This window comes from Lichenostomus cassidix, chromosome 27 (assembly GCF_008360975.1).
Source record: "Lichenostomus cassidix isolate B80296 chromosome 27, HeHo_3.0, whole genome shotgun sequence".
NCBI lineage: Eukaryota > Metazoa > Chordata > Aves > Passeriformes > Meliphagidae > Lichenostomus > Lichenostomus cassidix.
The window spans coordinates 989,776-1,014,021 of record NC_139507.1 but is presented as its reverse complement, the minus strand read 5'-3'; the positions used below and the strand labels follow the sequence as shown (position 1 = coordinate 1,014,021).

The following is a 24,246-nucleotide window of genomic DNA, read 5'->3' as shown; positions in this document are numbered from 1 at the left end:
TTCTGTGAACTCCTGCTCCAGCCCTCAGTGACTAATGGGGCACTGACGGGAGGCTAGCCAGGCTCAGAGCCCTTCAGCAGCTGGAGATGCTGTGGAGGAGGAAACAACCTGTGGAAGGAAACAAAAGGAGTCATCAGCAGGAGTGGCCTGAGAGAAAAATGTCTTGTGCACACACAGGGTGTGGTCATCTCATCAGGAGAAAGAATTTGGAGGTTGCTTGGTAGTGCTGATTATTTTGCGAGGAATTATGTTCTTGGATAATTCCATTCATTGCAGTCACTTCAGGCAGGCTTTGGACAAAATGAGCCTCCAAACTCTGGCTGCATCACCCAGCATTAATTTCTAGTTACAGAGGGATTTAAACAAAGAAGCAATCATGCTTTGCTTAGGGAAAAAATTGCTTGTCCAGCTTTGTCGAGCTGAAATGTAAGTGACCCCATTGGGTCAGCATTCAGGGAGTGAACTTGAAACCCACCGAGACAGAATGAAGGTGAATTTGCATAAGTAACGTTATCTCACTGCTGTGCTTCCTCCTGCTCAAGGGAACTCATTTCCAGCAGTCCAGTCTAAATTTTAAAATAGTTAAAAAACCAAAAAGCTGTGCATTTGGTATGTTGCACATTGATGTTTTATAGTTTGTCTCTTTGGACAAGAAGGTGAGGTTGCAGAAAGATGAGCCTAAAGATTTTAAGGAAAAGCATGAACTTTTCCTAAAAGCAGACCATCAGTTGCCTTTCTTGGAAAGAAAGGCCATTACAGTATCTTAGTTACAGCAACCCAGCTTGGTATACATTATCTGCAATATTTTGTTGTCTCAGTGGTAACTTTTGAGGCAACAGAGCTCGTTTTTGCCTTTTTCTTGGCTCAGTTTCCACAGCATTTTTGCTTTTAAGTATTTTTAGTTCCACATCCCCCTGACGTTGGAGTGTTTGCTTATCCCTCTGTGGCTCAGCGAGCATTAGGCTGTCCCTGTAAATAGATGTTCCATCCTCAGATCCCTTTCCACTCCCGAGTTATAAAGACACTGTCTTGTATTCCAGGAAGGAACTCGGGATTATTGCCCAACAGGGATGATAGGTAAGTGGATTGATCCCAACCGGATACATTTTGGACCCACCAAAATTGTGTCAGCACCAAACAATTAAAGGGGAGGTTTATTCTCTTTTTTTTCTGGCTATCCTGGTTTCATAGAGCATTTGGCTACGTCTGAATCAACCTCAACACCAAGTTTCTCTCCAAAAGGCAGTATTTCCTTACCTGGGAAAAGAACCTTCCATTTATTCTCCCAAACCATTGGCCTGTTTCAGTCACTGTGTTTTAGCCATCGCGTTGGAGGTGTGCAGTGTTGTTCTGGAGCTGCTTTTAATTAGGCTGATACTTGAGATGAGGAGTGCAGCTGTTCTGAGGACCAGTTACCCTCTGGTCAGCACATGGCCTGTCCCTCTCAGGGGACTGAAAGCAGCTGGAGTGGCTGCAGATGGCCCTGCAGGAGGGACAATGAGCTCAGTTCCCTCACAGATCCTTAGTGAGCAACTGGAAAAGACGAGATCTCATAACTCCTTGTACAGCTGCTGATGTCTTTGTTGGTGGCTTTTTTTAGCTATAGGTTCTTGATCTTCAAGGCCTGATAGGTTATGAAGGGCCCTGCTTCTGATGGTGCCTGGTCCTGGCAGTCAACAGAGTAATAATTAATGATAATTAACAGACAAAAGGTGGCAAATGTAGAAAGAAAACTTCTGCAGCTAACAAGGAGCTTCAGTAGTGAAGATGGACCCAGGGTATATCCCTGGAAGTGTTCAGAGCCAGGTTGGGTAGGACTTTAAGCAACCTGGGATAGTGCAGAGTGTCCCTGCCCATGGCAGGGGGTGGAGCAAGGTGATCTTTACGGTCTTTACCCAAAGCATTCTGTGATTTCTGTGCTGCTTTCCTGCATAGCCATGATGTCCTGATTCTTGGGAGCTCCCATAGTCTCAGAACAGTCTGGACTCAGTAGGAACGTGTCCTTAGGGCATTACACCTGTGAGAGCTCTTTATTTGGTTTGGGGTTTTGCCATCAAGATAAAAACCTCATGTTAGATTTGTGTGAAGATGAGTGTGGGCCCCTTATCTGGGTTGTACCCAGTCTGTGTATTGATATCAAATAAACCTGGATGTGAAAGGCCAGCACCTGGAGCAGCCTGCAGGAGTTGTTATGGTTGGAATTACTTTGTGTGTCAGTTATGTAGCATTTGCAGTCAGCTTTTACTGTGGGGGGTTTTTTAACAATCCAAGAACTTGGAGAATCTCACACCATCACCTCGTTCTGCTTGTGTGCCTGCTGAGGGCTCGAGCTGTTTACTGAGTCACTGACCCAACAGAATCAAAACATTCCCCTTCTGCATTCCCTGTGAAAAACAAACGTGTTCCTGAGTGAACCTGTGCCAGGTTCCCTGGGAGAACACAAACCAGCATTGAAATGCAGCCTTTTATGTAGCTGTTTTTTTCCCCTAAGTGTGTGGTGTTTTGGAGGTGTAGGTGATTAATTCTGTGTAGATTCTCTTTGTAAAAGGACAAAGGGAATGTATTCCATAAAGAAGTTCTTTGGGAAAGAGGGTGGAACTAAGAACTGAAAGTATAGATGTGAAATTCCCTTTGTGCCCTAATTAGCTGCATCTTTGCTTCTCATGCCGAGGGGGAGGGATCTGTTCAAGCACAATAAAATTACTGAGACAGTCACTGCTGGGGTTGAGGAATACTCTGAATGCAAACCCTGAACTTTGTGTTTTGGGGAGACTTGGGATTCCCAAAACATTGGGCCTCCAATCACAGCTTGAATGGAGGAGACTGAGGAGAGAACCTCTGCGGTACTTTGTGTTACATGGGAGGTTTTCCTACTCCAGAAATGCTTTACCCTCAGAAACCCCACCAATTAAAAATAATGGGACTGCAAGAGAACTGGAGAGGGACTTGGGACAAGGGCATGGAGTGATAAAACAAAGGGGAATGGATTTAACTGAAAAGGGAGTTAACCTGAAAAGGTTTGGATTAGAGATGAGGAGGAAATTCTTCCCTGTGAGGGAGGTGAGGCCCTGGCACAGGGTGCCCAGAAAAGACACTTTAATCCCCATCCTTGGAAGTGTCCAAGGCCAGGTTGGATGGGGCTTGGAGCACCCTAGGACAGTGGAAGGTGTCCCTGCCCATGGCAGGGGTGGCACTGGGTGAGCTTTAAGGTCCCTCCCAACCCAAACCATTCTATATTTTTCTTAACCCAGCTAAGAAAAATATTGATTCCTCCCAGGGAGGAAATCAAGATGAAATAAAACAGCATTTGCAGGCCATTTCCCCACCATTCTTTTCACTTCATTTATGATCGTGCAAAGAATGTTGATGACCAAAGATAAGCCAGGCTTGTGTTCTCACTTCAATGAAATGATCAAGGTTGCCATCCTTTGAGCTCATGTTTAATGGTGTCGTTCACTCCCAGAAGCTTTTGGGGCAAAGAATTGAGCAGACATCAAAAGTTCAGAAAGCCAGAAATCTGCTGGCACAGAATGAAAAGTACATTATTGTTATTTTATTTAATGTGTGTTGGCAGAGAGATGTGAGAACAATGGCAGGGAAGGAGGGGACTCTGATATCATGGAGCTGCCTCCTGTCTCGAGCCTCAGAGGTGGATCTGGTCTGACCCATCTCAATGTGAGGTTTGGCATGAAAAGTCTCACATCTTCAGGTCTGGTGACACAGTGTGACAGTGCATTTGTCTTGTGAGAATAGCAGGGGCTCTTTCTGCTCTGCACTTTTAGGCAAAGAATGTCTCTCAGTGGGCCTCAGTTCAGTGATGCTTATGTGGCGTTGGCACCTCAAACTGAGAAAATCCATTTGCTGCTGGTCCTGAGCCTGTAAAGCTCTGCACCCCAGCTGGGCACTTACCTGGTACCATCTCACCAGCAAAATCTGCTGTGTGCTCAGTTTTTTCATGGCCCCAAGGCTGCCAGAGCTCCAGGAGCATTTGGACAATGCTCTCAGGGATGCACAGGGTGGGATTGTTGGGGTGTCTGTGCAGGGCCAAGAGCTGGACTGGATGATCCTTGGGGGTTCCTTCCTACTTAGGACATTCTATGATGATCCAGTGGTTTTCCTGCTGCAACAGTTCCTGACTCCTGCTTGCCCCCCTTGAATTCCCCACTTTGCTGTGCCTGGGATGGGCTCTCAGGAGCTTTTCAGTGATGCTGGAGTGCAGCTGATTTAAGCTGATTTGTGAGAATTGTCAGGTACTGGTGGTGTTTGCCAGTTTGGCCCCTCCTGAGCCCATGCAGGGATTGGGAGATAATCCCTCACTGTGGCCTCTTCGTGCTGCAGTCCAGAGGTAGCTGCAGATTTGATACCAACCCTGCTTTTCAGGAGTTCAATTTGCACTCCTGTGGAAATGCAGAATTTTCGGAATTTTGTTAGAAACAAGGCTGGAACCTTAAAATACAACTCTTTGTTCCAAAGCTGAGGGAGGGTGGCAGCTATTAATAAATCCCAGAAAGGCTGGAGGTAGTGAAGTACTGCCTACAGCCTGTGGAAATCTGGAGAAACTTTATGTAAGTGCTGGTGATTTGTGTCACTGCTGGTCACTGCAGTGTGGCCCTTCTGATAGCTGAAGTAATAATAAACCAGCAGAATATTCCTTGGCTTTATGGTCCCAATGATCCTCCAGTCTGAAAAGCTGCTGCTTCCTCAGAAAACACACTGCCCACGAAGGAAAAAATGCCTCCTAATTTTGCAATCCTGTAATAGCATGAAGCATATGTTTAATACAGGTTTGGTGGCTCTAATCCCATTGAAAAAATCATTGTCTTGCTAAGCACAATGGGAAGACTTAAAAAGGCAGGATTCATCCTAAAAATACGAGTTCCCAGGGCTCCTTTTGGAGGGAAGAAGCTCCCTGAGGATGGCTGAGTGGCTGTTGGTATTTCTTGGTGCTGGGGAAGGGGTAGTTCCGTGGTCAGCCTTCCATAGCCAGCCAGCCTCCCTCACCCCCACACATATGGTGTGGTCCAAAAAGTCATTTAGAGATTTTTGGGGGATTAGAATAACAAACACTCTCCTTAGGATTAGATGGAAATTTCTTTAGTATAAGCCAAACTTAAATATCTGTTTAGTTCAGATGATTTCCTGGGCAGGCTGAGGCCTGGAGTGTGTCAGCAGCATTTCGGTGCTCTGTGTACTCCCTTCATCCTGGGAAATTGTACTTCAGGCTTTGGATTGCTTCTTCCCAGTCAGGAATGGGGAGCAGGGTGGGCATGGCTGTAGTGAACTGGTTGTCCCCTCTGTGAGGGGATGGATTCAGTGACTCACTTGAAACAATCAGTGAAGGGAGAGTTACAGGATATTTTGAAAAGTTCTGGGAATTTTTCATTCCTGCAGCAAGTTGTTCTTACAGATGAGCAGTGTGGGCTCCTCTTTTTCCCTTTTTCCCTACCCCAGGATGTATTTAGGGAAGATAATGCAATCCAGCCAGGTCTCTTGCAAACTTGTAGTTGTTTCTGATGATAGGTGTGTTGGTTTAAGTCAGTTTAACAAGCTGAGCTATGTTCTGTTCCATATTTTACATTCCCTAGGAGCTGGCACAGTGCATTTGTGGAGCTTTTCTATCCTGTACTTCCCCAGCAAGACCCTTTTTCCTTCTGACTCCTGTGTGACAAAAAGAAACTCAGCCTTGAGATCTTTTGGTCCTTTGTAAAACCAGACCAACTCTTCCCCAGTTTTGGAAGTAGCAAATTCTCAGCAGTCTCGACACCAGGGCCAGTGGTTTGTCATCCTAAAGGGCCCAGGTTTGGGTGCAGCTGGGAGTTGCTGTGGTGCATATTCTGGAGTTGCAGTGCTTTGGGGTACTTCATTTGCTTCACACCTCTAAATTTTAAGTGTTGAGAGTGGGAGGTTTTGGGGAGCAGAGACACACAAAGGTCAGCATTTAATAATGGGCATTTAATTCTGTTTGCATTAAAATTGCCATGTAATGGAGGCAGGAGAGCTTGGGGGCAGCTGCATCATTCCCAACAGCTCTGAGCCCAATTTGTGTCCTGGGGGATGATCAGGACCATGCCTGGGGGCATAGGGGTCTCTGAGTGCACCATTGCACCTTCCTCTTGAGAGGAAAAGGTCACAGTTCATGTCTGGTGTAAATAGCTGGGTCATACTTTTTTCCAAATGGATGAGTGATCTCGAGACTTGGCATCAGCCCCCATTAAATAGTTTTGTCAGCTGTTGGTGGCTGTAACTTCCCGGAGCATTTCAGACACGCTTTCGAAATCAGCATGAAAAAGCTGATAGCATTGCTTAGTCCATCTATTATTATTTTTTTTCCTTCCTCTTGGAAAAAAATTTACTCTTCAACATTTAACATACACCACAAAACCCTTGAGCCCTTTACTTGTCCTGGTGAAAGTAGCTCTGCTGTTCCAGGTGGGATCATTGCTGTGTCTGTGTGTGTCTGTGTGTGTCCCCCCTGCTCCAGACCCCAGCTTGGTCCTGTGGCTCTACTGGCTCCTCTCCCGCTCCGTAGAATAGCTGGCACACTCTCCCACAGCTCTCTAGTAATGCCTGCTTGTTTTTTTTTTTTTTTCCTCTCTTCCACTCTTGTTATATTTTTACTTTCTTTTTTTCTTTGTGATGTGATGTTTTCAGCTGATGTATTGAAAGCAAACCCTTCTAATTTGGGAGTCCAGATCACAAGAGTGAGTTTCTTTCTACTGGTGTCTGTAGTTGTATCTTTTTTTGTGTGTCCTCCCTGATTTTGGTAACAATCAACCACATTTAGTAAATACAATTAGGTAAGAGAATCCTCTGTCTCGTCCAATTCCCCTTTTCCACAAAGCAATGTTCTCTTTACATTGGGCCAGCTTAATTCCTCTAATTTGAGCTTTGGGTTGGTTTCCAGATCCACTGTTTCTGTGTGTGGCAGTCTGACTCTGCTCCAGGAAAGAGGCAGAGTCAGCCAGCCAGAAGTATTTAGAATTCACCAGTGATTTGTACATCCTGTACAAGAATTGTTCCAATGTGACTCCTGCTCTGAGTCCCATTAGTCTCTCAGGCCCTGCATGAAATGCCTGAAAAACATGAAACTTCTTCCAAAAGCTGAGTACAGGATGCGTTCTGGAACTGGGCCTTTTGAAAGGGTTTTGAATTGTGCACTAAAAAAGAACAGTGAGTCCCTTTAGGATGGTAGAGGTCTGTCTTTGTTGCTTTCTGTTGCTTAAACTTCTGTAGAGCACTCTAAAAAAACATTGTGAATATCCACATATATTCCAAGGAAAACCAGCAGCCTCTTCTCCCAGTGCTCAGAGACAAGGACTTTCCAAAATGTTCTGAAGTCTTGGATGTTTATTTTCTCTTAGAATTGGCTACCTAGACTTCCTCAGTGATGTTAGGGTGTTTGAAATTCCTTGGGATTGGGTTTGCTCCCTCATGACAGGAGTTCTGGGGACCTCAGTGCTTCTGCCCTCCAAGGTATTTAACCCCAAGAGATCCTGCCTTTAGAGCAGTTTGTTTCTTGAGACACCCTCTCAGAACTACTGTCAGGAAAACAAGTAACTGGTTGTGGTGTATGTTGGATTCTGGATTTGCTTACGGAATCATTTGCATGGGATTTTTGGCTCCTTCTCCAATGTAATGGTACATTGCTTTTGTCAGATGTCATTCCTGGGTAACTGGCACCAGCTAATCCCTCCTGTCCTTTGGCCCATGCTCTTCAGACTCGTGTCATGCACTGTTTGTCAAGTACATCTGCACCCTGCAAGAGCAGCAAAGTAAACAATCCTTCTTCTTTTCCCCTTTTCCTTCCAGAATTTGCTTGTTGCTTTGAAATCAGCTTTGTTGTCCATGCTAAAGAAAACCAGTAATGTTGATTGGAAAGGGATATACACAGAACTTGAAGTCATAGCCAAAAGTGACCACCAGTTGTCTTTTCTTTTAGCTGCTGGGAGGATGGCAATGTGCTCCATGGGCTTTGCTGAGCTAAGATGCTGTTGCTCTATCCTGGCTCAATAAATGTCCCTGGGGAGGGGCTTGACACTGCAATTTCCAGTGCTACAGCAAAGAGCTTTTCTTGGATGAACCACAAACAGCTTTGGTCTGATCCATCCCTACTTTCTCTTGCCTCAGAGGTTGAAAGATCTCAAGCAAAGGGAATTTGCTCGCAATGTCTCGTCGAGATCTAGGAAAGATGAGAGGAAGCAGGAGAAAGCCCTGCGGCGTCTGCACGAGCTGGCTGAGCAGAGGAGGCAGCCTGAGTGGTGAGTTTGGGTGGTCCCTAGCACCCCTGGAGCCCAGAGGGCTGCAGCCCTGGGCTGTGCTGGCATTCCTGCTCTGGGATACTGCACAGGTTTTAGGGTCTTCACACTGGCATTTGGGGCCCATGCTGTGGTTTTGGTAGGAGTGAATTCACTGAAGTGATCATCCTCAAATTGCTTGATCCAGCAATACATTTTCTTCAGTTATTTAATATTATTAAAAACTTCAAGTGGCTGTATAAAGATGTTTTAATGCGTGTGTCTGGCTGCAAGAGCCCTTGAACTGTTTAAGACTGTCTAAGCTGAGGGATGGATCCTCCTGCAGAGGGACAGGGACAGCAGTCAGCTGTGTTCTCTCTCTCCCCTGTTCCACAGTGCTCCTGGCAGTGGGCCCATGTTCAGAACCACCACGGTGGCTGTGGATGAGGAGGGTGGAGATGACGATGATTCTGCAGCCAACAGCGGCTCCTTCGTCCAGACAAGTTCTGGCCAGGCCACAGAGATGACCACAGACAGAGGCTTCCTGAACACCGGTGGAACTGGGGTGCCAGGCCAGATGCCTGCCCAGGGGGCACAGGCCATCAGCTTTGGCATTAAGAGCTCTCTGGGAACTCCACTGCAGAAGATTGGGGTGTCCTTTTCCTTTGCCAAGAAGACCCCGGTGAAGCTAGAGACCATTGCTTCTGTTTTCAAGGACCACGCGGAGGAGTCCAGTTCTGCAGATGGGGCAAAAGGTGATGAGAGGGGGTCCTCAGAGGCCGGCAGCCTGCAGAAATCTGGGGAGGGTGAAGGCACCAATAATTCTGATGGCAAGGCAGAAGACGATGACCAGCATGACAAGGACAGTGGAGCTCTGGCCACCACTTTATCCAAACTGAAGAAGATGAGGCGAGAAGATGGACCAACAGCTGTGGAACCAGAATATTACCACTACATCCCCCCAGCCCACTGTAAAGTAAAGCCCAACTTTCAATTCCTGCTTTTCATGAAGGCTACTGAGCAAACGGAAGCTGAAAATACGAACAAAAAAAACACGCACGAAGTGAAAAAGGGGAGTTCCCCCAAACCCAAACCCAGCAAGCACACGGAGAAGGCTGCTGAGAGCACAGGGCAGCAGAAGGAGCAGAGTACTACTGAAAGTGCAGCTCAGCAGGGCAAAACAGAGCGAAAAGACATCCCGGAGAATGAAAATACACAGGAGAGCAAACACCTTCCAGAGAGCAACCCCCCTGAGCCAGACACTGCTAAGGAAGCTGCTCCACCTGCCTCAGGCTGCAGAGATGGCTCTGAGGGACCAAAGCACCCCACAGGACCTTTTTTCCCTGTCCTGAGTAAGGACGAGAGCACGACACTGCAGTGGCCTTCAGAGCTGCTCATCTTCACCAAAGCTGAGCCCTCGGTTTCCTACAGCTGCAACCCCCTGTACTTCGACTTCAAGCTCTCCCGGAACAAGGATGCAAAAGGGAAAGGGGCAGAGAAATCCAAGGATCCAGGGGGACTTTGTAAGGACAACACTCAGAGCGCAGAACCTGATGAGGTGAGCAAAGCCAAGGAGGCTGAAAGTGCAGGGAACAGTTCTGCTCAAAAAATGGAAAACAAATCCCAGAGCAAGCAGGAGTCTGGCGGCGTCAGTAAGGGAGAGGGGGAGGACAGCAGTAAGAGCATCATGGGGAAAAGTAAATCTGGGAGATCTCATAAACACAAAAAGAAAAAGAAGCACAAAAAGTCCAGCAGACACAAACGCAAACACAAGGAGGAAGCCGAAGAGAAGGCTCGGAAATCTGAGCTGGGGGAAGAGAAACCCAAGAAACGGAAAAGGCACAGACACAAAAAAGGTAAATCCTCCCTTTCGACAGAGTCAGACCGGGCACTGAAACCTGAACTGTCCGAAGACTGCAGCCATTTCCAGAAGAAAAAGCGATGCTCCCAGGAGTCCCAGAGGAAATCCCTGTCTGCCGAGGAGGGAAGCAGCAGTAAAAAAGAGGATGGGGGTAACTCCTGCCAAGAGCACAGCAGCAAAAAACACAAGGCTGAGCTGCCGCAGGTGCCTGGGGCAAGAAGGCGCTGCCCGGCTCTGTCCCAGGCCCGGAGCGGCCGCCGGAGCCGGCAGAGCAGCGGTGACTACGACAGTGATGAGGGCTCCCCCAGCAAGCACTGCCGGCAGAAGTCCCCATCGCAGTACAGCGACGACTACGACTCTGGCAGCGAACACTCGCGCAGCCGCTCCCGCTCGGGCCGCAGGCACTCCTCGCACAGGTCCTACTCCAGCAGCTCGGACGCGTCCTCGGAGCACAGCCGCTACAGCCGCCGCAGGAGCTACTCTGACGACAGCTACAGCGACTACAGCGACCGCTCCCGCTGCCACTCCAAGCGTTCCCAGGACTCGGAGGATGACTCCGACTACAACAGCTCCAACCACCGCTCAAAGCGACGCAAATACTCCTCGTCGGAAGATGACTACAGCTCAAGCAGGAGCAGGTCCAGGAGTCGGAGCAGGAGCCGAACCCACCCTCGAGGCAGGTCAAGATCAAGGAGCCGTGGCAGGAGCCACAGCAGCAGCTGCAGCCGCAGCCGGAGCAAGAGGAGGAGCCGCAGTGTGACGGGCCGGAGCTGGAAGCGCAGCCGCAGCTACAGCCGGGACCGCAGCCGCAGCACCCGCAGCCACTCACAGAGGTCCCTGTCACGGAAGGGCTCGCGGGGCCACGAGAGCCCTGAGGAGCGAAGGTCTGGCAGAAGGGACTTCATCAGGTCCAAGATCTATCGCTCCCAATCTCCTCACTATTTCCGGACAGGCCGAGGTGAAGGGTCGCTGCTGAAGAAAGAGGATGGCAAAGGAGAGGATCTGAAAGGATCTGGCTCCCTCTCCCAGAACAGCAGTGGCTCTGGCACGGGGCGGGCCTCAGAAGGGGACTGCAGTCCTGAGGAGAGGAACTCTGTCACTGCAAAGCTGCTCCTGGAAAAGGTCCAGTCCAGGAAGGTTGAGAAGAAGCCCTGCATCACTGATGAGATGTTGTCAGGTGCAAACAAGGTGGGCATAAAGCTCAAAGATCCTCCCCAGGGCTACTTCGGCCCCAAACTTCCTCCTTCCTTAGGCAACAAACCGGTTCTCCCCTTAATTGGGAAGCTACCAACCATTCGGAAACCGAACTCCAAAAGATACGAGGAGTCTGGCTTGGAGAGGGGTGAGGAGCAGGAGCTGTCGGATGCTGAGGATGGTTCCCAAGGCATGGAGGAGGGTCAGCTGGCCGGCCAGTCTCTCCTGGAGGATGTGGTGATGGTAATCCAGGACAAACCTCTGGATGAGCAGAAACGTGATGAAGCTGCCGTGGAGATGCCATCCCTTCCCCTGGACACACCGGCACTCCCTGAGTGCTTTGGCTCTGGAGATCTTGTCATGCCACACAACTTCCTCTCGGATCCGAGCGATGGCGACAGGCTGGAGCCTATGGATGGGGGCAACCAGCCGGTCCCAGTGGAAACCAGTATGATGCCCTTAGTTCCAGATGTCGAGCACTTTCCTGGCTATGTGCCTCAGAGCGGGGAGCCGAGCATGGAAGGGGATCGGGAGGGGGGAGAAGATTCCTCCCTAGCCCCGCTGGAGAGCCAGCCCATCACCTTCACCCCTGAGGAGATGGAGAAGTACAGCAAGCTGCAGCAGGCCGCCCAGCAGCACATCCAGCAGCAGCTGCTGGCCAAGCAGGTCAAGGCCTTCCCCGCCTCGGCCGCCCTGGCTCCAGCCGCTCCCGCTCTCCAGCCCATCCACATCCAGCAGCCGGCGGCGGCGTCAGCCACGTCCATCACGACGGTGCAGCACGCCATCCTGCAGCACCACGCCGCCGCTGCCGCTGCCGCCATCGGCATCCACCCCCACCCGCACCCACAGCCCCTCGCTCAGGTCCACCACATCCCCCAGCCGCACCTGACGCCCATTTCCCTGTCCCACCTGACCCACTCGATTATTCCGGGGCACCCTGCCACGTTCCTCGCCAGCCACCCCATCCACATCATTCCAGCATCCGCCATCCACCCGGGTCCCTTCACCTTCCACCCAGTCCCTCACGCTCTCTATCCGACCCTCCTGGCCCCCAGGCCCGCCGCCGCCGCTGCTGCCACAGCCCTGCACCTCCACCCCCTGCTGCACCCCATTTTCTCAGGACAGGACTTGCAGCATCCACCCAGCCATGGCACATGAAGGACAAAATGAAGGAACCTCGGAGGAAGATTTGGCGTTTTGGGAAGGGGTTGGAGTCGAGCCAGTGGGCAGGTGAGGCCTGAGCATTTCCTTTCACTCTTGAGCAGCCAAAGAAAATCCGGAGGCTCGAGGGCTGGGCTGTTGGCTGTATCCACTCCCAGGGATGTCTCGCTCCGACACCTCCGTGCACACAGCAGCACCGCTCCAGAAGAACCATTTCACCTGTAGAACAGCGAGACACTTGGAAAGGCCTTTTTTCCCCCTGGATTCTTACACTTGGTCATCTTCCTTCTGCCGCCTTGTATATGATAAATGAGGTTTCATACACACTAATAGGTTCTCTAAAAATCCTTTTAATGAGGTCATCTAATTAAAATAGTCAGCATGATTGAATCTGGCTTGTAATTGGTGATGGAACATCGGGAGCTGTCGGCTGTGGATCCCAGCAGGGGGCTGGAGGCCTCAGGTTTTGGGCATTGCAGGAGGTTCCTTGGCTCTTATCACTGCACACATGGGTTTTTCTTGGTGTGAGCAGCAAAGGTGGAAGTAAGATCTTAGTGTAAAGAGGAGGAGGCGCTCTGTGTGTGCCCAGAGCTCCCATACTTCTCCATCCTGCATCCGCGTTCTCCCACGCCAGGACCACACCTGGTTCTCGGGCTGGGGGTTGGAATTCCAGTCTGGGCTTTGACCACTCTTCTCCTGAAAGGGGGAATCACTCTGAATTCCATCTTCTGTGGTGTTGGGAAAGAGGCACTGGGACGGGAGAGAGAAGGAAAATCCTGTTAGGAATTGAAGCAATACAGAGGACAGGGGAGCGTGGCTGGGATATAAAGCGTGTTCTTTCCTCTGTAACACTGATGGTTTCCTTATTAATTTATAGGATTGGTTTTTTTTTGGTTTTTTTTTTAATGTAAAGAATTGCACTGAACTCTGTAAACAAAGATGCTGCTTTTTGTAGCTCCTATCAAAGGTTACATTTGTAGTATATCGCAATAATATTTTTTACAGCCAGTTCTTAGTGGTACTTGTTCTGGTGGCTTCTGTGTAAATATGTTTGCTGTAGGTGACCCAAGACACTTGTAAAGGTTCAATTTATAGTTTCAGCTAGATGCAGAACAACTAAGCATGTATATTTTATCAAGCTCATGTATTTTTGAAGTTTTTATGTACTATAAAATGTAAAAACAAAAAAACCTTAATCTAGAATTTTGCAGAAGAAAAAAAAACCAACAGGTGATACTTGGGCAAGGTGAGGGGTGTGGGGGTAGCAGTGACTCTGGCAGGTAATGCTGTGCTCTTCCCTGCCATAGGAATGGGCACTGGAGCAGCCTGGGGAGCGGCAGGAATTCGGGGTGCTCCCTAATCCATGGCCCTTCTTTTTCCTTTTTCCTTTGTTTTTCCCCACCCTTTGGACACAGTGATATGGGGCCTGCTGGTGCAGGAGGAGCCTTGGGACTGTTCCCATCCCACCCCCAGGGTCACCCCAACTTACTTCAGAGGAGATTTATTTCCCTGTTGCCCTGGCTGCAGGTGACATTGCCAGCAGGAGCTTCCCCACCGCAGTGCAAGGGATGAGCTGCCGCTGTCGCCACTCACAGGGCACCGCAGGGGTCACAGCTGTTGGGGCATTTCAGAGCAGTGGGGGGATGTGACATCCTTGTCCCTGTCCCCATCCTCACCCTCTTCCCTGTCCCATCCAGGAGTGCAGCACGAGACCAGGCAGAGTCAAAGGATCAAAACCCCCCGAGCTCCCTCACCCACTGTGTAAATGAGAAATTGGAGCAGGTCAGAGTGACAACAGTCACGAAAAAGGGACTCAATTTCCTGTAAATACCGAACAATTCAGTGTTACTGTCAGAGCTGAGCTTCATAGGGCCCATCCATGTCCTGGCCCCATCACGCTGTGGGCAGGGATTGTTTTTGGACTTCAGGATAGCGCTAAAAATAATTAACCTGTCATTACTTAACGAGCATAAACAGACTGTATTTAACTTTGTCACATAAGATATATATAAATATATATATATGCTGTAAAATGAGGGAAAAAACCTTTCTAATAAACCAATGATTTGTGGAAAAAAAAAGATGTGTGTGTGGTGGTGTGGAGCCGCTGTGTGGAGCACCAGCCTCTCCTCACCAAAGGCTCTGGTTTGGTTAAAGAAAGAAATCCAAACCCCTGCCCACCAGCAGGGTGGGGGTCCAGGGTGCCATCTCCCGTTCCGTGGCTGTCCGCCGGGTGGCCCTGGGAGGGGGCGGCTGCTGAGTGATGGTGCGGGTGTGCTGAAAGACACAGGAAATTAAGCGATTGGACAGAAAAAAGAATTACAATTGCCCTGAGGGGGTCTGGTGTGAGCTCCAGCTGGGTTCAGATGCTGCTGCCAGCCGGGGACGAGACCTCCCGAGGAGGAGCAGCTGCCCTTGAGTCCGATGTCCTCCTCTCCCGGGGCACGGAGCTGATCCGGGCTCAGCTAAACCCTTCCGACCCCTCGGAGCTCTGCCAGGGCTTTAGGCAAATCCCACTCTCTTCCAACCGCAGCTGCTCCAGGGCAGCCAAGAGGCTCCAGCTGCTCCGAAGGGCTGGAGCAGACCCGGCTCCGGGGCTGTGTCCCCCCGTCAGGGGCCGAGGTGCCGTTGTGCTCCGCGGGGACCCCCTGTGCCCTCCAAGCACCTCCGGCTCCCCTGTCCTTCCACCGGCAGCTTCAGAGATGGAGAGAACGAAAGCCCCGTTTTGCACGGGTTGGGCTCCCAGGGAGGAGCTCCGGGGCCTCTCCCGACCACCGGCTCTGGGTGGGCATGAGGAGACCCTGGAGTGCCCGGGCAGCCTGAGGGTCCCTAATTAACACAGTTTAAAATAATTCTGCGGGTGAGTTCGGGGGCTGACGCCGCTGTCCGGGCAGGGCTGAGTCCCCGCGGCTGCCGCAGGCCTGGCTTGGGTGCGGGGCAGCGGCTCTTCCACGGGGACAAGGACACGCCTTGCTCGCTCGGCTTTGGGCTGTCCCCACCCTGCTCCGGTGCCTCGCCAGGGCCATTTTCCTGCACAGCGCTGATGCTGCCGGCCCCCCCCTCTGCCTTGGCGGGGTTTTGGGGTGTCCCTCCCCTGGGGAAGGGGACACAGTGTGGCGGTGATGCCCAGTGCCGGTGGGCTCAGTGCTGTCAGCCCCATCCGGCTGCGGAGGGGACACCGGGAGCGATGGCAGGGCCCCGTGCCCTGCTGTCCTCCCCCATCCTCGCCACATTTCCGCTGGTAGGGACTGCCTGCACCCCGAGATAGCCACCCCGAAATAGGCACCCCGAGCCTGGCACCCCGCGGCGGGCTGCGTCCGGCCCCGGCGGGTGGTGTGCTGAGGCTGCTCTGTGTCCTCCCGCCCGTCACTCTCTCCCGGTGTCACTGCCACCTCATGTCCCCCGCCCGTCACTCTGTCTCCCGGTGCCACTGCCACCTCATGTCCCCCGCCCTGCTCCGACCACATCCGTCCGCCCCGCACCTCTCTAGCTCCCTGCACGAGCGGATGTGCCTATGGGGCCGCCTTTCCTGTATTCCCCATTCCTGCTGGCCCCGACCCCAGCTGCGTCCCCCGAGATAAGCCACGGACACCCCGGGACGGGCTGTGCCGGGGCTGTGGCCACATTTTAGGGCGACGATGGGGCTGCTGCAGCTGCTGCTGCTTTTCGGGGGGCTGCGCTTGCCCCTCACCCTGGGGCTTCTCCAGGACCCCCCCACTATCTATGAGGGACCCCCCGGCAGCTATTTCGGCTTCGCCCTGGATTTCCACATGAACGAGGGAAGGTAGGGAGGCACCGGGGTGTCGGGGTCGGGTACGGCACCCGCCCCCTGACGCTGACACCCGCTCTGCCCCCCCAGGCCCAGCGTGGCGGTGGGAGCCCCCCGTGCCAACACCTCCCAGCCCGGCGTGGCTCAGCCCGGCGCCGTCTTCCTCTGCTCCTGGCCCCCCGACAGGACCCCCTGCCACCCCCTCCCCATCGACACTGCGGGTGCGTGGGCGCTGTGCGGCGGGGGGTGGGCGCGGGGGAAGTGCCAGCCCGGCACATTCCCCCTCTCCCGCTCCCCCAGGGGACGAGAGCGAGAGCCGGGGCACCTTGGAGCTCCACACCTACAAGTCGCATCAGTGGCTGGGAGCGTCCGTCACCAGCTGGGACGGCAAACTGGTGGTGGGTGCATTCGGGGGGAATTTGGGCAGCCTTGGGTGGCGGCGGGGTGGGCACCCAGCCTGTCCCATCGCCATGCCCAGGTCTGTGCCCCGCTGCAGCACTGGAACGCGCTGGAGTGGGAGCACGAAGCGTTCCGCACCCCGACGGGCACCTGCTTCGTGCGGAGCCCGGGGCAGCAGCGCGTGGCGTGGTACTCGCCCTGCCGTGACCAGCTCATGGCCAGCACCTACCGCCAGACCTACTACGGTGAGGGAAGCCCGGGGGGCGGGGGTTTGCCCCCAACCCCGCCTCGGTCTGACCCTGCCCTGTGCCCGCAGCACACGACAAGCGCTACTGCGAGATCGGCTTCAGCGCCACTGTCACCCCGGTGAGAGAGGCCTTACGGGGCTCGGGGGACTCGGGGGACTTGGAGGTTACCTTGGAGGGGTCGGGGGGCGGCGTGGCTGGGGTGCCCTCCAGGATATCCACGGCGTGCTGCCAGAGATGCAGTGGGTGTGGCCGGGATGGTACCCGGGTGTACGGTGGGGGATGTTGGAGTGGGGGATGCTGGAGTGGGAATTCCAGAAGTGGGATTCCAGTCCTAGGAGTGGGAGCTAAGAGTCCTAGGAGAAGGAGAGGTCCTAGGATGGTGGAATATGGCAGGATGAGGAATATTCCATCCTGGGGGATACTTGGGTGAGGATGCTTGGGGGATGCCAGGGTGCCCCGGGGCGGTGCTGAGCCAGCTCCTCCCGCAGGACGGGACGCTGGTGCTGGGTGCCCCCGGCGGCTACTACTTCTCGGGTGAGTCCTTCCCGCCGGCGCTGCCACCCCGGCTGCCGCTCCCGGGGTGTTCCCTTTGGGTGGGCACGGCGGGAGGAGGGCACCCGGGATGGGGCACCCCATGAGTGCCACCCTCAGTGGCACCGGCAGCCCTGGGCGCGTGGCAGCGGGTGCCTCGTCAGTGCTGGTGTCCCCCGCGGTGTCCCCCAGGGCTCGTGTACTCGGTGGAGCTGGACAAGATCCTCAAGCGCTTCGTCGGCACGTCCCTGCTGTGGCTGGGGAGCCCCGGGCGCCCCACGGAGCAGGAGCCCGGGGACGACGAGGACGGGTACCGAGGTGAGCAGCGGGCACGGGCAGCCTGCCCCACTGCCAGCTCCTGCTGGGACACCCCGGGGTCACCAGTGCCCCTCTCCCTGCAGGGTACTCCGTGGCTGTAGGCGAGTTTGATGGCAACCCCAAAACCAAAGGTAGGGCTGGGGGGCTCAGGGGACAGGGGTTGATGGGCCTGGGGCACCGAGGGGCTGCGGAGTTGCTTCGCTTCCCGAGGGAGCGAGGCTGCGCCAGGACAGGGCACAAAGTGCCCTGTGACCTCAGAGCCCCATGTCGCACCAGGGGTATCCCTGTGCCCACCCCAGTGCCGTGGGTATCCCCATGCCCCCCTCAATGTCCCAATGGGGTCACTCAGGGCTCTCATCCCCCACAGAGTACGTGGTGGGTGTTCCCAACAAGAGCAACACGAGGGGTGAGGTGAGTGCTGGGGGGTGCCCGGTGCCTGGCCGAGGGGACACCAGGGGACACCATTGTGTGTCACCCCGGGCTGCGGCTAGCGTCTGACACTGCCCTGGGCAGGTGGAGATCTTCACTGCGGGGAACACCCTGCGCCGGCTGCGGGGCATCTCCAGTGAGCAGGTACCCCCGCCCTGTGCCACCCCCGCAGCCCCCCGCTGCTCCACAGCATCCTAGTCCCCCACCTCACAGCATTCTAGTCCCCCAGCACCCACCTGCTCCCCCATTCCCCGCCCCCGGTGTCCCTGGCACCCCCATGGTGCTACCCCCTACCCGGACCCTTTCCAGGTGGCTTCCTACTTCGGGCACACGGTGGCAGTGGCCGATGTCGATGGGGACGGGTGAGAGCAGGGACAGTCCCCTCCCCCTCCTCCGTGGGGACACCCAGGGGTGCTGCCCCATGCCTGGCACACCCCTTGGTGCCCCCAGCCCCAAAACCTGGGGACCGTGACCCTGACCCCACGCCGGGCACAGGAGGGACGACCTGCTGGTGGGTGCCCCCCTGTACATGGTCCGGCGCCCCGACGGCCAGCGCAGCGAGCTGGGGCGCCTCTACCTCTACCTGGGGCGAGGGCAGCAGCGCCTCGCCGGACCCCCCCAGACCCTGACGGGCACTCACCCCTACGGCCGCTTCGCCGCCGCCATCGCCAGCCTCGGGGACCTGGACAAGGATGGCTTCGGCGGTAACACCGCGGCGGGGCGGGGAGGGGGCTGTGCCACCCCTCGGGCACCGCCTGGGGGAAACGGAGGCAGAAGGGCCCGGGTGGGTGCTCACGTCCCTTCTGTCCCCAGACGTGGCCGTGGGTGCCCCGCAGGGCGGTGACAGTGGCAGCGGGCAGGTCTTCATCTTCCGCGGGCAGAGCGAGGGGCTGGCGCCGGTGGCCACCCAGCGCCTCGACAGCCCCTTCGCCGGCCCTGCCGCCTTCGGCTTCGCCCTGCGCGGGGCCACCGACCTGGACGGCAACGGCTACGCGGGTACAGCCCTGGCGCGACACCGTCCTGCCACCGCCCTGCCACGCCGGTGTCACCACCCCGGCACCGACCCGCTGCTTTTCCCCGCAGATCTGCTCGTGGGGGCTTACGGGGCGGCCAAGGTGGCCGTGTACCAGTGAGTGCCCGACCCTGCGGTGGCCCGGGGCTCCTTGTTGGGTGCCCTGGCACCTCAGCAATGTCCCCGTGCCGCAGGGGACTACCCGTGGTGGTGGCCCAGACCCAGCTGAGTGTCCCCGACGGGCTGAATCCTGAGGTCCTGGACTGTGTCCTGCCCGACTCCAGCGTCCGTGTCAGCTGGTGAGGGGACACTGCTATAGGGACACTGCTGTGAGAACACTGCACTGGGAACACTGCAGTGGGGAGTCCACTCTGGGGACCACAGGGATACCACCCACCCCCACCACCGTGGGGACAGAACAGATCCCTGAGTACCCCTGGCTGTTGTCCCCTCGCAGCTTCCACGTGGTATTTTGTGTCACCCTGACGGGCCAGCACATCCCTCAGAGCATCCGTGAGTGCCAACGTCACCCGGAGGGCACACGGGCACCCCTGGGGTGTCGCCGGGGGTGTCACCAGTGCCACCCTCCCGTTCCTGACCAGACCTGGCGGTGGAGCTGCAGCTGGACCGGCTGAAGCCCCGGCTGTCGCGGAGGGTCCTGCTGCTGCAGGGACACCAATCGTCCTGGCAGGACGAGCTGGTGGTGACGCCGAGGATACCTCGGTGCACCAACCTCACCGCCTACCTGCGGGTATGGGCACAGGGACAGCGCGGCAGAGGGTGGGGACAATCCATGGAGCATGGGGGACAGGAATGGGGATGTGGCATCTCCAGCCAGGATAGGGACAGGGATGGGGACAGAGACTGGGGCTAAGTGTCCCCCTGTCCCAGGAGGGTGGGTGACAGGGATGGGGACAGTGGTGGGTGGCGGCCCTGGCCTGGGGTGGGCGCGGAGTGCACTTCAGAGTGCTTTGCCAATGGTGTCCCCAGGAAGAGGCCGAGTTCAAGGACAAGCTGAGCCCGGTGCCCCTGAGTGTGGCCCTGACGCTGCCCGGGGAGGCCCCGGGGCTGGTGCTCTACGGGGACACCCTGGTGCAGGCACAGGTAGGGGGGACATGGCTGTGGGCGGACATCACCATGGTGACACGGGGTGGGCTCATCCCCATGGTTGGGTCAGGGCACCTGGGGGTACCCCCAGCCTGGGTGTGCTCAGCTCTGGGGTCCCCAGCCTGTGCCAGTGTCCCCAACACCCCCCGGGACATTGCCCCTGTCCCCTGCACTGTCCCTAGTTTCCACTGGAATGTGGCTCCTTCTTCCCCTACTGTCCCCCATTCCCCCTGGAATGTGCCTCCCCACTGTCCCTTGCCACTCCCTGCATGTCCCTCCTGTCCAGCCCTCTGTGCTCACCCTGCAGTCCCCAATCCCTCCCTGGCATGTCCCCTCCGTCCCCACCGCTGTCCCCATCCCCATTCCCAAAACGAGAATGTCTCCTCTGTCCCCTCTGCCATCCCCAATCCCTCCCCAGGATGTCCCCCTGCTGTCCCTCCTCCCTCCTTGTCGTGTCTCACGATATGTCCCTAATCATCCGCCTCAGTGTCCCCTCTGCTGTCCCCATTCTTCCCTCGGAAATGTCACCTCCCTCCCCTCACCCATCCCCAGTGTCTCCCTGGAATGTCCCCTCTCTATCCTGCACTATCCCAAATCTTCCCTCTGGGATGTTTCCTCTGGCCCCTCCACCAGCCCAATCCCTCCCCAGGATGTCCCCCGCTGTCCCCAGTGACTCCCCCTCCCACATCTTGCCCTGGATGGGGGTCCCCCTGTCCTTCCCTGTTCCCATCCCAGACCCACATCATCCTGGAGGACTGTGGCGATGACAACCTCTGCGTCCCCGACCTTCACCTGGCCGCTGACACGTGAGCACTGGGAGGGTGAGGGGGTGCCTGGTGTCCCTGCGGGGTGCTGAGCCCTGTCCCCTGGTCCCCCAGCCCCAGCCAGCGCCTGCTGATCGGGGCAGAGGCTACGCTGTCCCTGAGAGCCAACGCCACCAACGCGGGTGAAGGTGCCTTCGAGGCGGAGCTGAGGGTGCTGCTGCCCCCCGGCACACACTACCAGGCTGCCCGCAGCACCATCCCGGTGGGTGCCCGCTGGGGGGTGACAGGGGTGACAGGTGGGAGGATCACATCCTGCTCTTGGTGGTGACTGGGGTGGGGAGATCATGTCCTGCCCTTGGTGGCTGTCACCCTCCATGGGGGTGCCCAGTTCTGATGGGTGTCAGGGGATGTCCAGCATAGGAGGTTACTCAGATCGGGGGACTCACATTGTGTCTTTGGTCACCATAATGCTCCATGGGGGTGCATGGTGGGCATGGGGGCATCCTGGGATGGGGGGCTCATGTCCTGCCCTTGGTGGCTGCCACCTTTTTTGAGGTGCCCACTGATGGGTGGCAGCAGTGTCCGGGGTGGGGCCTCACACCCTGCCCTTGGTTGGTGCATGGAGGGGTCCATGACGTGTCCCCTGCCAGTGTCCCCTCCCTGTGTCTCCACCCCGCAGGGGCAGGAGAAGCTGAGATGCAACCCCAAGAAGGAGAACGGGACGCACGTGGTGCTCTGCGAGTTGGGCAACCCCATGAAAGCAGGGGCTCGGGTAAGGGGTGGAGTGTCGCTGCTGTGCCTGTCACCCATCAGGGCTGGTCACCCACCTGCCCCTCCCCTCTGCTGTCCTCCAGATCACTGTGGACATGGAGCTGAGCGTGTCCGGGCTGGAGGACATGGGGGACGCCATCACCTTCCATCTCCAGCTGCGGAGGTGACACCCTGCTGTCCCTGTCCCCCACTCACTGCTGGGACACCGGTGCCTGAGACTCAGTGCCCTCAGCCTGTCCCCAGACTTCGTTTCCCTCCATCATCTCACTGTGTCCCCACAGCAAGAACAGCCCCAGCCCCACCAACGCGTCGGTGACAGTGACAGTGCCTGTGGAGGCAGAGGCAGAGATGGAGCTGAGAGGGTGAGGGTCTGGGCGGCACGGGGATAACGGGGGGGACAAACGGGGACACTGACCCCTTCTCCCACCAGCAACTCCCTGCCTGCTACCACGGTGCTGCCCACGAGCTGGCACTGGGTGGAGGGCAGCCGGCGGCTGAAGGACCACGGCATCAAGGTGGAGCACGTCTACCAGGTGGGACACTGCGCCCGCGGGTGCCTGGGGGTGTCCCCTCTCTCCCTCCCCGGCGTCACCCACTGTCCTCTCGCAGCTCCACAACAAGGGTCCCAGCACCGTCAGCGGGGTCACCCTGCGCCTCGCCGTCCCCCACCAGCTGGGCGACCACGTCCTGCTCTACCTGCTGGAGCTGGGCACCGAGGGTGGCATGAACTGCTCCCAGCACCCCGCCCTGAACCCCGCCCAGGTAGGGGCTGCGGCACCGTGCCCACCCGCGGGCGCTGGGGTGTCAGGGACGTGGGTGTCACCTCTGCGTCTCCTTCCAGCTGGAGATCCCCCGTCCGACGGGCGCAGCGCCCGGCAATGAGACTCACCGGCGGGAGCGCCGGGAGGCGGAGCAGCCCCAGGGAGCAGCGCTGGGGAACCTCGTCCGTGTGGTGAGCGGGTGACCCTGGGGACCTGCGGGCTGTCACGGGTGCGGGGCTGGGGAGTGAGGGTGGAGAACCCCATCCCTTGGGTGACCCTGGGAACCTGCAGCCCACAATGGGTGCGGGGCTGAGAATGTCCCCCCGGGTGGGGTCCCCCAACAGCCTCTCTGTCCCTCAGGACTGTGACAACGCCACATGTGTGGACATCATCTGCCGCGTGCCCAGCCTGGGCAAGGACCAGCGGGCACTGGTCAGCGTCCACGCCCTGCTCTGGATGGATACCCTGCAGCAGGTACTGTCCCCCCCTGGGGACAGACGGGACAGAGTGGCACTGCGGCCTCAGGGCATCCCTGCCATGTCCCCTCCCGCACGGTGGTCCCCAGAGAGCACCCTGGGGATGCCATGTGCGGGGTCATGCGTGACCTGTTAGCTGCCAGCACCCTTGATGCCGTGTCCCCACGTGTCCCCATGGGTTCTCTGTGTCCCCAGCGGGAGCACCTCCTGACGCAGTTCCTCATCCAGTCGCAAGCGTGGTTCAACACCTCGGCCATGCCCTACCGCGTCCAGCCCCGGGTCCTGCCCACCGGCAAGGCCGAGGTAGGGCTGGCGTGGGCGTGGGGACATGGGGACGGGCCGTGGTGGCAGCGGTGTCACCCGCCTGTCCCTCTGCAGACTAACACCCTCGTGATGCGCGCCAGCCCCGGGGGCGAGGGGGCTGTGCCCGTGTGGTGGGTGGTGCTGGGGGTTCTGGCCGGGCTGCTGCTCCTCACCCTCCTCGTCCTGCTCATGTGGAAGGTGAGTGGGCACAGGGGGGCGCTGGGGACACCGGTGACACCCACGATGGTGGTGGGGCCACACTGGCACCGGAGGGATCATGAAACATGAGGCGTAGTCCTGGGGGTGGGGGCTGTGGGACAGGATGGGGGGACAGAAGCAGGGGTGACGCCTGGGGTCTCAGGCGGGTGACATTTTTGGGTCCCCACAGGCTGGTGCCAGGGGGTCCCTGAGGGGTGATGTAATGGGGTCGCTGGGCTGGTGTCAGGGGGATCCCTGGGGGTGGCTGATGCTGTGCGGTCCCTGCGCCGGTGCCTGGGGTTCCCCACGGCCCGACTGTCACCGTGTCCTCTTGCAGACGGGTTTCTTCAAGAGGACGCGGCCGCCCGCCGAGGGGGACACGCAGGAGCCCGGCCAGCCCCAGGAGCCGGGGGGTGCCCAGGACTAGCCGTGTCCCCAAGTCCCCGTGTGCCCCACCCCTACCCAGCTCCCATGTCCCCAGCCCCCCGGAGTGCCCCCAGTCCCCTCTGCTCCCCCCGGACAATAAATCCCTGCCTGGCCCCCGAGTGCTGCCCATGGGGGATGTGGTTGTGTTCCCCCGGACCTGCAGGGGAGTGGGGGCGTCTCGGAGGGGACAGGGCACACACAGGGGTTTTTGGGGACCCCCGTGTGCCCTTGTGGGGTGCCCCGGGAGGTCAGTGGGGGGGTTGGTACCTGGGTCAGTCCCGAGG

At 56.7% G+C, this 24,246-nt stretch overlaps 2 protein-coding genes and 1 long non-coding RNA gene across 14 annotated transcripts in view; 2 read left to right on the top strand and 1 right to left on the bottom strand.

Annotated features, from left to right (window-relative positions):
* The window catches only part of GPATCH8 (G-patch domain containing 8), a 54,358-nt gene extending 41,523 nt beyond the window's left edge, over positions 1-12,835 (top strand). For 8 of the 9 annotated variants that reach the window (XM_085040085.1, XM_085040087.1, XM_085040090.1 and 5 more), the window contains 4 exons: positions 1,041-1,077; positions 6,652-6,701; positions 8,128-8,258; positions 8,631-12,835. In XM_085040085.1, coding sequence (XP_084896211.1) covers positions 1,041-1,077; positions 6,652-6,701; positions 8,128-8,258; positions 8,631-12,447 — 4,035 coding nt within the window. In that variant the 3' untranslated portion in view covers positions 12,448-12,835. The remainder of the gene's footprint in view (positions 1-1,040; positions 1,078-6,651; positions 6,702-8,127; positions 8,259-8,630) is intronic. The other variant, XM_085040086.1, reaches the window with a different exon arrangement.
* An 862-nt stretch (positions 12,836-13,697) lies between these two features.
* LOC146426407 (uncharacterized) lies at positions 13,698-15,931 on the bottom strand. Its single transcript, XR_014846184.1, has 2 exons — positions 15,843-15,931; positions 13,698-15,799 (listed from the first exon to the last, which is right to left on the bottom strand). It is a non-coding gene; the product is annotated as an uncharacterized LOC146426407 (long non-coding RNA).
* A 157-nt stretch (positions 15,932-16,088) lies between these two features.
* ITGA2B (integrin subunit alpha 2b) lies at positions 16,089-24,081 on the top strand. Of its 4 annotated transcripts, XM_085040098.1 has the most exons (30): positions 16,089-16,234; positions 16,310-16,440; positions 16,520-16,617; positions 16,698-16,863; positions 16,935-16,984; positions 17,355-17,400; positions 17,590-17,715; positions 17,799-17,846; positions 18,083-18,126; positions 18,229-18,288; positions 18,454-18,506; positions 18,640-18,848; positions 18,958-19,140; positions 19,228-19,273; positions 19,351-19,455; positions 19,614-19,669; positions 19,759-19,907; positions 20,147-20,260; positions 20,999-21,069; positions 21,142-21,289; positions 21,707-21,799; positions 21,882-21,961; positions 22,080-22,160; positions 22,229-22,331; positions 22,408-22,560; positions 22,640-22,750; positions 22,920-23,033; positions 23,231-23,338; positions 23,414-23,536; positions 23,874-24,081. In XM_085040098.1, exons 1-30 carry the CDS (start codon positions 16,089-16,091, stop codon positions 23,961-23,963), a joined length of 3,105 nt encoding a protein of 1,034 aa, XP_084896224.1. In that variant the 3' UTR covers positions 23,964-24,081. The 4 variants fall into 4 exon arrangements, with proteins under 4 accessions (XP_084896224.1, XP_084896220.1, XP_084896221.1 ...); XM_085040094.1 differs by having other exon boundaries at positions 16,310-16,863; XM_085040095.1 differs by lacking the exon at positions 17,355-17,400 and having other exon boundaries at positions 16,520-16,984.
* The last annotated feature ends 165 nt before the right edge of the window (positions 24,082-24,246 follow it).

Coding starts and splice junctions, on each gene's coding strand:
- ITGA2B (XM_085040094.1), top strand. CDS start 16,089: ATGGGGCTGCTGCAGCTGCTGCTGCTTTTCGGGGGGCTGCGCTTGCCC. Junction 16,864..16,934: donor CTACCGCCAGACCTACTACG/GTGAGGGAAGCC, acceptor CTGTGCCCGCAG/CACACGACAAGCGCTACTGC. Junction 23,034..23,230: donor GGATGGATACCCTGCAGCAG/GTACTGTCCCCC, acceptor CTGTGTCCCCAG/CGGGAGCACCTCCTGACGCA.